Below are 15456 nucleotides of genomic sequence, written 5' to 3'. Positions count from 1 at the left end.
ATTTCACTTTTCGCCATAACTTCAGGTGCTCTCTTATTTTTCACAGAAAGTTTATTTGGAAAACCTTGAAGTTGTTACATTTATCATTATTAAAGCATACTGTGGGGCATCATGGTATAATTAGCCATAATATAAAGTCCACTACCACATATAACGGTATTGGTTTGATATCAGTCTCAGGTTTTTGGAGTTGAACAATATTGGGATTTCAGTTAAATTATTATCAGACAACTCTCATAATACTTCACCTATCATCTAACCGAAAGAGGAAAAGAGTACTTTTTATCACAACTGGAGACGATGGCTAAAACTGTGGCCATAAACCAGGTGGTAAAAAGGCTATATATTCAAGGGTAATATTTAATGGGACATGTTAAGATATCATAGATGTACAATTTCTTTCAGCAAACATAAGTGGGCGAGCAAGTGGATTTTTTGCGATTTACAAGACTCATCACAACCGTGCTTCATCCTGTTCTCAAATACAAGCAGTAGCTTTGAAAATTTTGTTTTGACTTCAGGAAAATAAAAATGGCATAGAGCATTTTAGAAGCTTTTGAGTTGCTCAGTCCATTCTAGTTGCATATGATATTTTTTTGTCTGTTTTAAATCTGGCTTTAAAACTTGTGTTTATGTATGATGTATAAATCTAGAGCTACTGCACTGGAACAAGAGCAAACAATAATTCCGATCTTGATTAATAACGACTTTATCCCATACCTTTTTGGCGGCATATCTACTAAATTCCACAAGCATTGTTGCTGAAGATACTCCAGGAAGATAAATATGTAACCACGGAGCAGAAAGGTCAAAGCTGCTTTGGCTGTGCAGATAATAAAACTCTTTTGTTTCTTATCCCACGTCGCAGCCAGCCGCAATAAATCAGCCGGCAGGTTTAAAAAAAAAAAAAAAAAAAAGACGTCACAAGCAAGGAGAGTGTATACGCACATGCAATAATGTTCCCATATCGGTTCTTCATGCGGTTCTCGTCCTTTTTGGCTGAATCCCACGGCGCCGACTGTCCCTCGAAGAAGCGCTGTGAACAAAGAAACCACAACAAGAGGTTAACCATTGTGCTATTGGGAAGCATTTGAACGCAAAGGCCAGCGTTACAGTGCTTAACAAAAGTTGTAGGCCATCTTTCAATGGAAGGTGTATGCCATAGCTGTATATTGTACTATTGGCAGTTAACTCATTGGAAAAAAAGGGTAAATTTGAAATCACTAGGAAATGATAGTGGATAAAAACCAATTTGATGCTACATACCAAGGGCGTAGGTTTGGTCTCAACATTGGTAGGGACTATATAAGAGCATGACCTGCATGTACACTTTTTTCTGGGGAAGGGACATTTATAAGACCAAACAGACTGGGTGAACGGGGGTCAGGGCTACATTTCTCACCAATATGGACCTTATCAATTGATAGGCTAAAGGATCAATGCAAAATAAATCTGTATTGACTTGTACTAACTTTCATGTGTATTGGTTCAAGTGATGCACCGTTCGATTCAAACAGTTGTTTTCAAAAACTACATTTTGAAAACTTCCAGAATAAATGTCTGGATTGCAATATTTGAACACAAATTATTAGGGCTGTCAAAATTATCGAGTTAACGGGCGGTAGTTATTTTTTTTAAATTAATCACGTTAAAATATTTGACGCATTTAGCGCACATGCCCCGCTCAAACAGATTAAAATGACAGAACTATGTCATGCCCATGCACTTGTGTTTTTTGGTGTTTTGTCGCCCTCTGCTGGCGCTTGGGTGCGACTGATTTTATTGGTTTCAGCACCATGAGCATTGTGTAATTACTGACATCAACAATGGCGAGCTACTAGTTTATTTTTTGATGGAAATTTTTACAAATTTTATTAAAACGAAAACATTAAGAGGGGTTTTAATATAACATTTCTATAACTTGCACTAACATTTATCTTTTAATCCTTTATTGCCAAATATATCGCATTTGATACATCTAAAATTTCATGATTTTGAGACCAATTCAGAATTTTGACATTTCTTTTTGGGGAAAAAAAAAGATGGATGCAAGTCAACACGTGCATCTGCAGGTTCCATGAGAAAAAAAAAGAACTCGATTTAGCAAGGGTTATAGATATTAGAATGCTTATTACACTTTTTCCTTTTGACTTTTCTTTTTACAAATTTAAAAAAAAAGGTTTCACTCGGACCTTATTTTTCAAATTTTGGGATTCTCTGATAATTGCTTCATGTTGCAGGTATTTAAGGGTTAAGAACTACAAGTCTTTTTATCCATGGATCGCTTTAACAGAATGTTAATAATGTTAATGCCATCTTGTTGATTTATTGGTATAATAAACAAATACAGTATTTATGTACAGTATGTTGAATGTATATATCCGTCTTGTGTCTTATCTTTCCATTGCAACAATAATTTACAGAAAAATATGGCACATTTTATAGATGGATTGAATTAATTTTTAAGCTTTGATTAACTCGATTAAAAATTTTAATCGTTTGACAGCCCTACAAATTATATTAACATACACAAGAAATACAAACTTGTTAATCAGCAATTAACTATCTATAAGAGCGTAATCATTCGTTCACTACATTTCTTATAGTTTAATTAATGTTAACTGTCGAAGAATTACAGGAGGATATTTCTCTCAATGCAACTTCCTCCTCAAGTTTGCGAAATTCACACAGATTAATGTTATGTAACTCCGATGTAGGTCGGACTTTCAGTAGCAAAATTTGTGGTGTTTTCCCAACCTCCACAACATTGACATCTTTTTACATTATTTACAGGGCTGCTGTTGCTGGTGAAAAAAAACCCTAATATCACTCGTTTGTCGGGGCAGTGTGAGTGTGTCGGGGTGGGTCAAGTCATCAGCCAATCAAACGTGCGTTTGAGGGGGAAAAAAATGGACTGGCGCATTCAGCAATTAAAGGTGTCAATGTAAGCAATGAAAGTACTGTAATTCACTTAATAATGGTTGGGTCGATTCTATCCTTACATCATATGGGAAGACAATCTAAATGACTTATATAACTGAAGCCATTATATAATGCAAATAAGGTTGCTTAAAAGTTGTTGGGGACAATTTCCGCACCCTGAAAAGTTGGTAGTGTTATGTTCATACCGTCCCTATGCAAACCTACGCCCTTGCTAGATACACTCTGACTGCTGAGTGACTGACTGTTGGTGCTCAGTGTTAATACAAGAACTCAACATTTAAATCCTTTAAAAGCTGGGTGATATCTTTATTTAAAAAAAAAAAAAAAAAATCCTGATTATCTTTTAAATTATATGAGTCAGTTTTTTCGGCGGTTGCCGAGGCAAAAACTCGGACATGGGAGGAGTTCGGTGAGGCCATGGAAAACGACTTCCGGATGGCTTCGAGGAAATTCTGGTCCACCATCCGGCGTCTGAGGAGGGGAAAGCAGTGCACTATTAACACTGTGTATAGTGAAGATGGTGTACTGCTGACCTCGACTCGGGACGTCGTGAGTCGGTGGAGAGAATACTTCGAAGCCCTCCTCAATTCCACCGACACGCCTTCCTTTGAGGAAGCAGAGTCTGGGGACTCTGAGGTGGGCTCTTCGATCTCTGGGGTTGAAGTCACTGAGGCGGTTGGTAAGCTCCTCGGTGGCAAGGCCCCGGGGGTGGATGAGATCCGCCCGGAGTTCCTAAAGGCTCTGGATGTTGTAGGGCTGTCATGGCTGACACGCCTCTACAACATCGCGTGGACATCGGGGACAGTGCCTCTGGATTGGCAGACCGGGGTGGTGGTCCCCCTTTTTAAAAAGGGGGACCGGAGGGTGTGTTCCAATTATAGAGGAATCACACTCCTCAGCCTCCCCGGTAAAGTCTATTCAGGGGTGCTGGAGAGGAGGGTCCGTCGGGAAGTCGAATCTCGGATTCAGGAGGAGCAGTGTGGTTTTCGTCCCGGCCGTGGAACAGTGGACCAGCTCTACACCCTCAGCAGGGTCCTCGAGGGTGCATGGGAGTTCGCCCAACCAGTCTACATGTGTTTTGTGGATTTGGAGAAGGCGTTCGACCGTGTGCCTAGGGGAATCCTGTGGAGGGTGCTCCGGGAGTACGGGGTACCGAGCCCCTTGGTAAGGGCTGTTCGGTCCCTGTACGACCGCTGTCAGAGTCTGGTCCGCATTGCCGGCAGTAAGTCGAATTCGTTCCCAGTGAGGGTTGGACTCCGCCAAGGCTGCCCTTTGTCACCGATTTTGTTCATAACTTTTATGGACAGAATTTCTAGGCGCAGCCGAAGCGTTGAGGGGGTCCGGTTTGGTGACCTCAGCATTGAATCTCTGCTTTTTGCAGATGATTTAGTGCTGTTGGCTTCATCAAGCCGTGACCTCCAACTCTCACTGGAGCGGTTCGCAGCTGAGTGTGAAGCGGTTGGGATGAAGATCAGCACCTCCAAATCCGAGACCATGGTCCTCAGTCGGAAAAGGGTGGAGTGCCCTCTCCGGGTCGGGGATGAGATCCTGCCCCAAGTGGAGGAGTTCAAGTATCTTGGGGTCTTGTTCACGAGTGACGGTAGGAGGGAGCGGGAGATCGACAGGCGAATCGGTGCGGCGTCTGCAGTAATGCGGACGCTGCACCGGTCCGTAGTGGTGAAGAAGGAGCTGAGCCGAAAGGCAAAGCTCTCGATTTACCAGTCGATCTACGTTCCTACCCTCACCTATGGTCACGAGCTTTGGGTCGTGACCGAAAGAACAAGATCCCGGATACAAGCGGCCGAAATGAGTTTCCTCCGCAGGGTGTCCGGGCTCTCCCTTAGAGATAGGGTGAGAAGCTCGGTCATCCGGGAGGGACTCGGCGTCGAGCCGCTACTCCTCCGCGTAGAGAGGAGCCAGCTGAGGTGGCTCGGGCATCTGGTTCGGATGCCTCCCGGACGCCTCCCTGGAGAGGTGTTCCGGGCATGTCCCACCGGCGGGAGGCCCCGGGGACGACCCAGGACACGCTGGAGAGACTATGTCTCTCGGCTGGCCTGGGAACGCCTTGGGATCCCGCCGGAGGAGCTGGTTGAAGTGGCTGGGGAGAGGGAAGTCTGGGCTTCCCTGTTAAAGCTGCTGCCCCCGCGACCCGACCCCGGAACAAGCGGAAGATAATGGATGGATGGATGGATGAGTCAGTTTTTAGTAAATTTTCATTTTTTAGAACTTCAAGTCCACACAAATAATGAATGAACTTATTCTATACAAATAAATGAAAATGATATACATACAACTATCAGTTATACATAGTCCCCGATTTACGACGTACACGACTTGCGTGATTTCAACTTTTCGATGCCTGTCTCGTTTTTTTTTTTTTTTTTTTTTTTTTTTTTTTTATGTTGAGTTTTGTTTTGTGATGCATGCTTTTATTTTGGTGCATGACGCGTAGAGCAGATTGTACTTTCGCACGCGAGAGCATTTAACTGCCGCACATTACACACATGCACATATGCAGCCGAGTGAAGAGATGACAGCCTGCGCACACATTTGTTGCTTGTGAAGCATTCCGAGGCGACAACTGTACATAACCCCTTTTGTACTGTTTATTGTGCGTTTTCAATTGTGGTCGAATACTTGGGGTGAGTTAATGTGATTGTTTTTGATCATGTGCGGACGCTAACTGATACACGCTAATTGTTTCTTATTGCTCTATCAGCAGCTACTTGTAAATGCAAATTTGAATTGCTGTTATTGAAAAGGAGACTGATTTAATTTCATTTTATTTTAGTTTCATTCTGCAAGTGTCATTAGCAGCTACAGTGGGGAGAACAAGTATTTGATACACTGCCGATTTTGCTGGTTTTCCCACTTGCAAAGCATGTAGAGGTCTGTAATTTGTATCATAAGTTCTCTTCAACTGTGAGGGACGGAATCTAATACAAAAAAAACAGAAAATCACGTTGTATGATTTTTAAATAATACATGTGCATTTAATTGCATGAAATAAGTATTTGATACATCACAAAAATCGAACTTAATATTTGGTACAGAAACCTATGTTTGCTATTAAAGAAACCAAACGTTTCCTGTAGTCTTTGACAAGGTTTGCACACACTGCAGCAGGGATTTTGGCCCGCTGCTCCATGCAGATCATCTCCAGAGCCTTCAGGTTTCGGGTCTGCTGCTGGGCAACACGGACTTTCAGCTCCCTCCATAGATTTTCTATCGGGTTCAGTTCTGGTGACTGGCTAGGCCACTCCAGGACCTTAAGATGCTTCTTACGGAGCCACTCTTTAGTTGCCTTGGCTGTGTGCTTTGGGTCGTAGTCATGCTGGAAGACCCAGCCACGACCCATCAACAGGGCTCTCACTGAAGGAAGGAGGTTGTCAGCCAAGATTTGGCGATACATAGCCCCATTCATCCTCCCCTCAATACGGTGCAGTCGTCCTGTACCCTTGGCAGAGAAGAAGCCCCAAAAAATGATGTTTCCTCCTCCATGTTTCACGGTTGGGATGGTGTTCTTGGGTTGTACTCATCCTTCTTTTTCCTCCAAACACGACGAGCCGAGTTTGGACCAAAGAATTCAATTTTGGTGTCATCCGACCATATGACCTTCTCCCATTGCTGCTCTGGATCATCCAGAGGGTCAGTGGCAAACTTCAGACGTGTCTGGACATGCACTGGCTTCAGAAGCGGGACCTTGCGTGCGCTGTAGGATTTTAATCCATGACGGCATAATGTGTTTCCGATGGTTTTCTTCGCGACTGTGGTTCCAGCTCTCTTCAGGTCAATGAGCAGGTCCTTCCGTGTAGTTCTGGGCTGATCCCTCACCTTCCTCATGATCAATGATGCCCCACGAGGTGAGATCTTGCTTGGAGCCCCAGAGCGAGGCAGATTGACCGTCAACTTGAACTTCTTCCAATTTTTTAATAATCGCTCCAACAGTTGTTACCTTCTCACCAAGCTGCTTGCTTATTTTCCTGTAGCCCATCCCAGCCTTGTGCAGGTCTTTTATTTTGGTTGGAGTTTGTTTGTTTGAGCATGTGAACAGGTGTCTTTTATACAGATAATAAGTTCAAACAGGTGCACTTACTTCCGGTAATTAGTGGAGAACAGGGGAGAAGAGCCGAAATATTTACTAGTTGGTAATGTATCAAATAACTATTTCATGCAGTTAAATACAAATTTATTATTTAAAAATTATACAATGTGATTTTCTGGATTTTTGTATTAGATTCCGGTGTCATCCGACCATATGACCTTCTCCCATTGCTCCTCTGGATCATCCAGATGGTCAGTGGCAAACTTCAGACGTGTCTGGAGATGCACTGGCTTCAGAAGCGGGACCTTGCGTGCGCTGTAGGATTTTAATCCATGACGGCATAATGTGTTTCCAATGGTTTTCTTCGAGACTGTGGTTCCAGCTCTCTTCAGGTCAATGACCAGGTCCTTCTGTGTAGTTCTGGGCTGATCCCTCACCTTCCTCATGATCAATGATGCCCCACGAGGTGAGATCTTGCATGGAGCCCCAGAGCGAGGCAGATTGACCGTCAACTTGAACTTCTTCCATTTTTTAATAATCGCTCCAACAGTTGTTACCTTCTCACCAAGCTGCTTGCTTATTTTCCTGTAGCCCATCCCAGCCTTGTGCAGGTCTTTTATTTTGGTTGGAGTTTGTTTGTTTGAGCATGTGAACAGGTGTCTTTTATACAGATAACAAGTTCAAACAGGTGCACTTACTTCCGGTAATTAGTGGAGAACAGGGGAGAAGAGCCGAAATATTTACTAGTTGGTAATGTATCAAATAACTATTTCATGCAGTTAAATACAAATTTATTATTTAAAAATTATATAATGTGATTTTCTGGATTTTTGTATTAGATTCCGTCCCTCACAGTTGAAGAGAACTTATGATACAAATTACAGACCTCTACATGGCTTGCAAGTGGGAAAACCAGCAAAATTGGCAGTGTATCAAATACTTGTTCTCCCCACTGTAAATAAAGTCAGCAATCCACACGGACGTCTGAGATTGTCATTTCGGAGTTTAGCTTCCTGTCAAGCTAGGACTTAGCTCCAATGTCTTGACGAGGACAGTACAATGATGTATAATACATGTTTTTGGATAGTTTTTAATTTTTTATTTGATTTTTTATTTATTTAGAAGGTGTTTAGAGTAAATTCCGACAGAAACGGAACCCATTCGTAAACCGGGGACTACCTGTACTGCATAATTTTAAGATATTCTGACTCACTCTTAACCGAAACCTTCTCCACAAAATTAACGACGGGCAGTGTTATAAACTTGTTAAGCACTGTAAAAGAACTTTAATAAAAAGCAGGGTTGTGTACAACTCGAGATGGCGACAGTCAATTCAGTATACCTTTGTCACCTTTTTGTCACGTCTTTATTTGTACAAATGAGACAATTGCAGTTACACAATCTGCTTCTTATATACTCTTCAGAACACTTTTGCAAAGAATACATCATGGATTTTTTACCATTTAAGTTTGTAAAATTCTTAACAAAAATAAAAATATACTTAGCAACTTTAAATCATTCCCTATAGAAGAAATCATTTGAAATGAAAACAACCAAAATCTCAACCAGCGTGACAAATTGCGTTTCTCATTGGAGATACAGACTCAAATTTATATTGCAGCAAGCGACCATTAACTTCCTTGATCGCCCAACCTAATAGGAAATTTGCTTAAAATAAGCGCCAATCACAAAAAAAAAAAATTAAGAAAGCTTTTTGCATACGCCGAATAATGTGGGCGGAGCATGTCGTCTATTGATCATTTCAATGAAATGTATTCCTTTCAAAAGCTTTATGCATTTTACTAGCATATTGGCACAACACAGGTTTCACACATTACATCCATCAAAATGCATGTGAGGTTGAGGGGGCAGTGAGGTGGATCGCTTGCTTGGTAAATGCCCTTTTGTTTGTGTCTGTGCATACATTTGTCACCTTCTGAACATTTTGAATTATGTACAACAACAACAGCAATGGTGGTCTTACCTCATTGATCTGATCCAAAGTTAAGGTACAAGAAAGAGCATGGGTCAGAGAAAAATAATAGTACAGCGTTAAGTCAACAGCACACGCTCCAATTCAGTCATTATGAAGAAGGAAAAGGGCATTAACCTGAGGAAACAGTGATGTCATGATGAACACACAACATGCAAGCACAGGAGACTGTGGGTGGGGGTTTTAGTGGTTTATGCCACGAGTGGCGCTGCCACCTGACACCATATCACATTATCATTGTGCCTGGGGGATGCACACAGTGACGCAGTGATCCCTGTGGTAAAGGTGTCCAAGTGTGTTTTAAAGGGAATTCATTCAAATACACCTGGTAATTTAACATATTAACAAAGTACTGTACTTGAAATGTCTACAGCAGATACAGTATCTACAGTAAATAGTATTTTATACATTAGGTTTGTAGTTTTCCATTTTCTAAATTAAATATGAAATTTCATACTCTCCCCTTCATTCAGGATATTGGACAGAAGCACCACAAACATGTTTAGGAACCCCTCTTACCCACATGACGGACTGTTTACCCTGCTGGCCTCTGGTAACAGGTTCTGCAGCATGCAGTGTAGGACCACCAGGTTCTGAAATACTGTAGTTTTGTCCCTGTGGCCATTAGACTGTTAATTAAACTGCAAATCCCTCACATAACATATCTGCATGGCTTGCATATTGCACATCTTTTTCTCTGCACTCCTGTACAGAATTTAGACAGTTTACAATATCTATCTATCACTGCATTTTGATACATTGTGTCTTGTTGTGAGCCTTCTCCTGACTTGGGCTTTCTGGCTGAAACTGCTTTCCCCGTGACTTGACCCCAGATAAACGGGAGAAAATTTTTGTTTTCCCATTTTTTCATAAAGCATTTTGTAAAGGAAACAATCTTCATCTCCAGTTTTAAAGATTAGTGTTTTGCCTGAGAAGACTACATTTTGGTAGTTACAGTGTTAACCAACAACAAAAACAGAGCTGTCTATTGTTAGAATAAAAACACACTCATCTTTTAGTGGTGTACTTAATGATGCTTGTCAAGAAAAAGGACTACAATAAATGATAACCCGTGCCACAGAATTGAACTCATGTTAACTATTGTCACAGCTTGTAAGTCACCTTTTTTCATGGGCCTTGGCATTGTGATTTAAAGGCTAGTTTGACATTTTTTAATATTTTGGGGGGGGGGGGGGTCGATGCTTTAAGGTGTGGAAGGTGAAATGGGAAGAAGGCAGCATTCAATAACAAAAAAAGTGCACAACTACTGCTAAGAGACAAAGAAAAAAACAAAACACCCGATACATACAACAAAAGACACTGTAAACACGCTGAGACAGGGGAACATTAACAATTTATCCAAAAATTGCAGCAGGAAAAAGCAGGCGAAACACAGAACACAGATGAAGAGAGGTGTGCACTACACTGACAAAGTAATGCAACCACATGCCCATACCCACACAACTCTTTAAATGGCTACTGTTGAATATCCCTTTGCTCCTTACAATTTGTAAAACTTTTCTTCCACATGCCCATACCCACACAACTCTTTAAATGGCTACTGTTGAATATCCCTTTGCTCCTTACAATTTGTAAAACTTTTCTTTTAGAGTTATACCCGTATATATTTAGTACCGCAATTTCCCGAATATAACGCACATTTTTCCCCCCCAAAATGAACTTGTAAAATCATGGTGCGCATTATAAACGGGGACATGGACGGAGACAGAAATATACATATACTGTATTTTATATATTTATATATATATATATATATATATATATATATATATATATATATATATATATATATATATATGTATATACATATATGAAACGATTTTTTTTTTTATATTGACACGGCCACGTTGTGTTGAAGAAACGTATGCGGCGACCCGTTGCCGACCATTACGGTACGTGCTGTCACGATTTTGTGTCGGTAATACTTCACTCTAATCGGCCGAATGATTTCGTCTGTGTTAAATTCAGCTTTTTTCACTCTTCATAAAGCACAGAATTTAGTTTCTTGAACTCATTTGAGTCAACGTTTATTGCAGCACCGCAACTCGGCCCATAACAAACGTAAGCACACTTTCTGTGACTTTCTGTGTCCGTCAACTATATCTGTCCCTCGGGAAACTCAAACCCAAATAACAATAGTTCCTATTATTACTGTCGTGTTGACAGCGATGACCCTTCACGGATTTCCGACTTACGTTCTCACTTTCATTTTACCGTCTCAATCCATGGAAGAAACATTTATTCATCATGATGAAATGAGCAAGTTATACAGCAGTTTTTTAAAAGAAAAGTCACATCTGTTTTGTTTTCTCCAAGATTCTGGTAAATTGGAGAAGTTGTCAAATCATATTATTACCGTAAATATTGTCAGTTTATGGTAATGTTTTGAACTACCAATGTGCTATGCTTGTGCTGTGTTTCACCAGTCAGTAAAATGACATTTGTGTATCTGTACACGAGCTCTGTTTTCTTGTATTCTTCTATTTATTGGTGCTAAAATTAGGGTGCGCGTTATAAACGGGTACAATACTTTTCCCTAGATTTTACAAGTAAATTTGAGGTGCGCATTACATACGGGCTCGCCTTATATTCGGGAAATTACGGTATTTTTTACAATTTATTTAGTTTTATCTTGTGTTAGTCAATATTCCTATTTTCTTTAAAATGTTCTTTTGAATTATGAAAGCTTACAGTGGAAAACATGCCTTTGAAACTTTTCAAAGGGAATGCTGGAGGTGTCCAGCATTAGGTCATCAGGAGGGATCGTTCTCCTGAGATCCCACCAATGGTTTTTCATCACAACAAACAGACTTTCAAGTTGTTTTTTAAGGCATTGTAATGGAGCTTTTTATTTTTTTATTAAATAAAACGTTGCCTCCTTGTCACACATTGCTGCCTGGTCATTCTGGAGGGGGGATTCCCCATATGTGGTCCTTCCCAAGGTTGCCCTTTTTTGGGGGGTTGTTGGGTTTTTCCTTGCTCTTTTGGGGGTCCAGATCTGTGGATGTTATAATTGTCAACGGTGGGCCTATGAAGCCCTTTGAGACATACTATATGAAGTTATTGAGGGCTATGTAAATACAAGTTGTCCCCGGGTTACGCTGTACCCGACTTACGTGATTTCGACTTTACGACGCTCGTCTGCAGTTTTGTCTTCAGTGTGCTTTTTCTATAGTCACGTAACAGTCTCAGCTCGCCACCTCTCAGCATTGATGGCAATTACAGTATATGATTTGGGATTTTTTTCATTTAATAATGGTTGATCACTAATTGCTATGCATTTCTGGTATTTTATTATACTATATGTGCGTTCCGCTTTTTTTTTTTGGCTGCACTTGGACTTGTTTGATTTCACGCCAGCGCTACCTTCTGTTAGTTGAATTTTACGTTGGGAAGCGGGGGTGAACGCCAGTTAACATTACAAGAAGGCAGAGAAACGGTAAATGGCACAGGCTTTGCTATGCCCCCCGTTACAATAAAGACAGAGCGTACATTAATGCCATAAAGTAAGTCAATAGAGACATATTTACATACCTCAATGGCTGCACAACAATACAGACGGAAATAAGGTCCAAATCTTGGGCAATTCAACAAGGAAAATGGCAGCTATTAGTGGCACCGGTCCAGCAGTGAAAACAAATGCTTCTTAATAAGCTAGCTTGCTAACGGGGCATCGCCTGTCATGATTGTATTTTCTAAATGTGTTTATAGTTTGACGGTGTGACTGTATGATGTGATCGATGTTAAGGAAGTAAAGAAATATCTTATTTTTTACTTTATTTTATTAATATGACGTATATTACTGATTTTGAATACTTATTTTGAGATTAAAGTTGGGTTATGTCGCCAGTGTAGGAACAGAACCCGTTCGTATACCGGGGACTACCTGTAAATGCAAATTGATATTACTTATGAACTTTTAATTCGAATTTAAAGATTTTTTTGGGAGAATTAAGGTCCTTGATGCTTCAATTTATTTTGCTACCCATCAGACCCTTTCGGCTTATTCCCCTGAAGGGTCGCCATAGCGAAACAGTGGATTCATATGACAAATTTTAAACAAACGTTTTTACGCCACATGCCCTTCCTGACGCAACCCACAAACAGGAATCTAAGCTGGGTTCTCCACAATAGCAGTGAGGCACTTGAAACTTTTGTTTTCGATTCTTATGTGAGATGTTTTCTTTAATTATCTTGAAAATTTCAGAAATTTCATTCAATTCTATTCAATTTCTTCTGTTCTAGAAAATATATATATTAGGGCTGTCAAAATTATCGCGTTAATGCGCGGTAATTAATTTTTTAAATTAATCACGTTAAAATATTTGACGCAATTAACGCACATGTCCCGCTCAGAAAGTATTCTGCCTTTTGGTAAGTTTAACAGCAAGGCTTTTTGTGCTGTCCAACAGCGAACTCTTGTGGTCGCTTTGCGACATGGTTTATTGTTTTCTTGCCAGTTCATTATGGCTGCACGACATCTCGGGCTGATAATGTTGTGCTTATATGATCCTTGGACAAGATTTGTCCGTAAGTATGGTTGTTGTAAAGAATGTACATATTATGTTACTAAGCGAAATGTTATATTTTTTGTATGAGACGCTTTTTCGCTGTATAGCGTGCTAAGCTAACGTTGTTGCTAATGCAATGCTTGTGTACTTTTTTTTTGTAGTTTTACGACGGCCTGAGAGGACAATGGTTTGAGGCCATTTTATTTATAAATCAGATGAAAAAGGAAGAAGTCTGATTATTAAGGCGTCGTTCACTAGCGGTCTAGCTTTGGAAAAAGTAGACGCTTCGGAGGGAGGACAGCATAGACAGATTTAAATGACAGTAGAGTGAAATGCCCACTACAGTCCTTATGTACCGTATGTTGAATGTATATATATCCATCTTGTGTCTTATCTTTCCATTCCAACATTTTATAGAATATATATATAATTTACAGAAAAATATGGCATATTTTATAGATGGTTTGAATTGCGATTAATTACGATTAATTAATTTTTAAGCTGTAATTAACTCGATTAAAAATTGTAATCGTTTGACAGCCCTAATATATATTATTTTTTATTTTATTTGTTGGGATTTTCTCTAAACAAAACATTTTACATTCGTATTGGCCCATTATAATTTAAGCAAATTTTCCTAAAGTGACTTTCTTTGGGATTATAAATGGTCAATTCTTGTTTAGGTACCTTAAATGACTTTCTTCATCATTTATTTTCACAGAGCTTGACTTGCCTTTGTTGGGAGTTTTTTTGGTCATGTTTATGCCAATTACTTTTTTCATAGTTCTGATTGGTCCATCGTTGTTTTGGTGCCTTTTCTCTCCCTACATTTCTGATGGGTTTATTGCTGCTTTACCACCTTTTCCCTTAACGATTTGTTGAAAATATCTTGGCATGCATTTGGATATGCGGGCTCACTTTTGGGACACCCGTCTACCTACCTCGTACTCCTCCTTGAAGCCGTATCCCTCGGCGCACTTCATCTGCGTGATGTGCTGCAACAGGTCGGCCACGCGGATGGCCGGGTGCAGCTGGCCGCTTTGGTATGGCACATCCACCGCCTCGCGCTTCCTCAGCGAGTGTGACTGCACCAGGCTGCTGGTGTCGCTGCCCATGTTCTGGCTCTCGTCTGCTTCGCAAAGTACAGGGACAAGGCCCGGGAGTCAGCGCGGCAAAGTAGCCGCCGATACAGTAAAAGCAAAACGGGTGACACAATGCTTGGAAGCGGCAAATGCTATGTTGTGACATTCTGGATTGCCGCAGATGGCCGCTTATCTCATTTACTGCTCAGCATTATGTCACCAGCCACCAGATTGACAAACAACTCTCCGAAACTAGTAATCTGCTTGTAATGGATGGTCACAACAACACAAAACCATTTGAGTAAGAGGATGAGTCATGTGGTGGGAAGGTTCAGATCCATCTGTCTGAGAACACAGTTTATTAACCTAAAGCCAGTGAGGGTGCTTCACACTTTCCATTTGCTTAAAATGGACCCTGGCACGGTTCAGTTCACCTGAGCACAAGAGTGTTTACCGTATTTTTCGGACTATAAGTCGCAGTTTTTTTTCATAGTTTGGCTGTGGGTGCGGCTTATACTCAGGAGCGACTTATATGTGAAATTATTAACACATTATATCATTTCACATGTTATTTTGGTGTTTTGGAGTGACACTGATAGTTTGGTAAACTTGTTAGAATGTTCTTTATGCTATAGTTATCTTAATAACTCTTAATAGCTATGGCCACGTTCGCGTTCTGCCTTTGGCAATGGGTGTTCAATTGTATTATTGACTTTTTTTATATTGAAATGCATGGTTTTAGTTGGTGGCGCTTTCACGCCCACGTGAGGGTGCACTCGCTCTTGTTTACGTGAAGAAGACCGCTCACACGCCAGAAGAAGACGGACAGCTACGCAGCTTGAGTGAGTGGGCGAGTTAGCG

The 15456-nt window shown here is 40.7% G+C and overlaps 1 protein-coding gene across 8 annotated transcripts in view; it reads right to left on the bottom strand.

Annotated features, from left to right (window-relative positions):
- Positions 1-15456, bottom strand: part of LOC130929769 (receptor-type tyrosine-protein phosphatase mu-like) — a 468571-nt gene that overhangs the window by 98758 nt on the left and 354357 nt on the right. For 4 of the 8 annotated variants that reach the window (XM_057857249.1, XM_057857247.1, XM_057857250.1 and 1 more), the window contains 2 exons: positions 14455-14645; positions 949-1036 (listed from right to left, as the gene is read on the bottom strand). In XM_057857249.1, coding sequence (XP_057713232.1) covers positions 949-1036; positions 14455-14645 — 279 coding nt within the window. The remainder of the gene's footprint in view (positions 1-948; positions 1037-14454; positions 14646-15456) is intronic. The other 4 variants (XM_057857248.1, XM_057857251.1, XM_057857254.1 and 1 more) reach the window with 1 other exon arrangement.

Source organism: Corythoichthys intestinalis, chromosome 14 (assembly GCF_030265065.1).
Source record: "Corythoichthys intestinalis isolate RoL2023-P3 chromosome 14, ASM3026506v1, whole genome shotgun sequence".
In the NCBI taxonomy this organism is placed as follows: domain Eukaryota; kingdom Metazoa; phylum Chordata; class Actinopteri; order Syngnathiformes; family Syngnathidae; genus Corythoichthys; species Corythoichthys intestinalis.
This window is presented reverse-complemented; position numbering and strand designations above follow the sequence as displayed.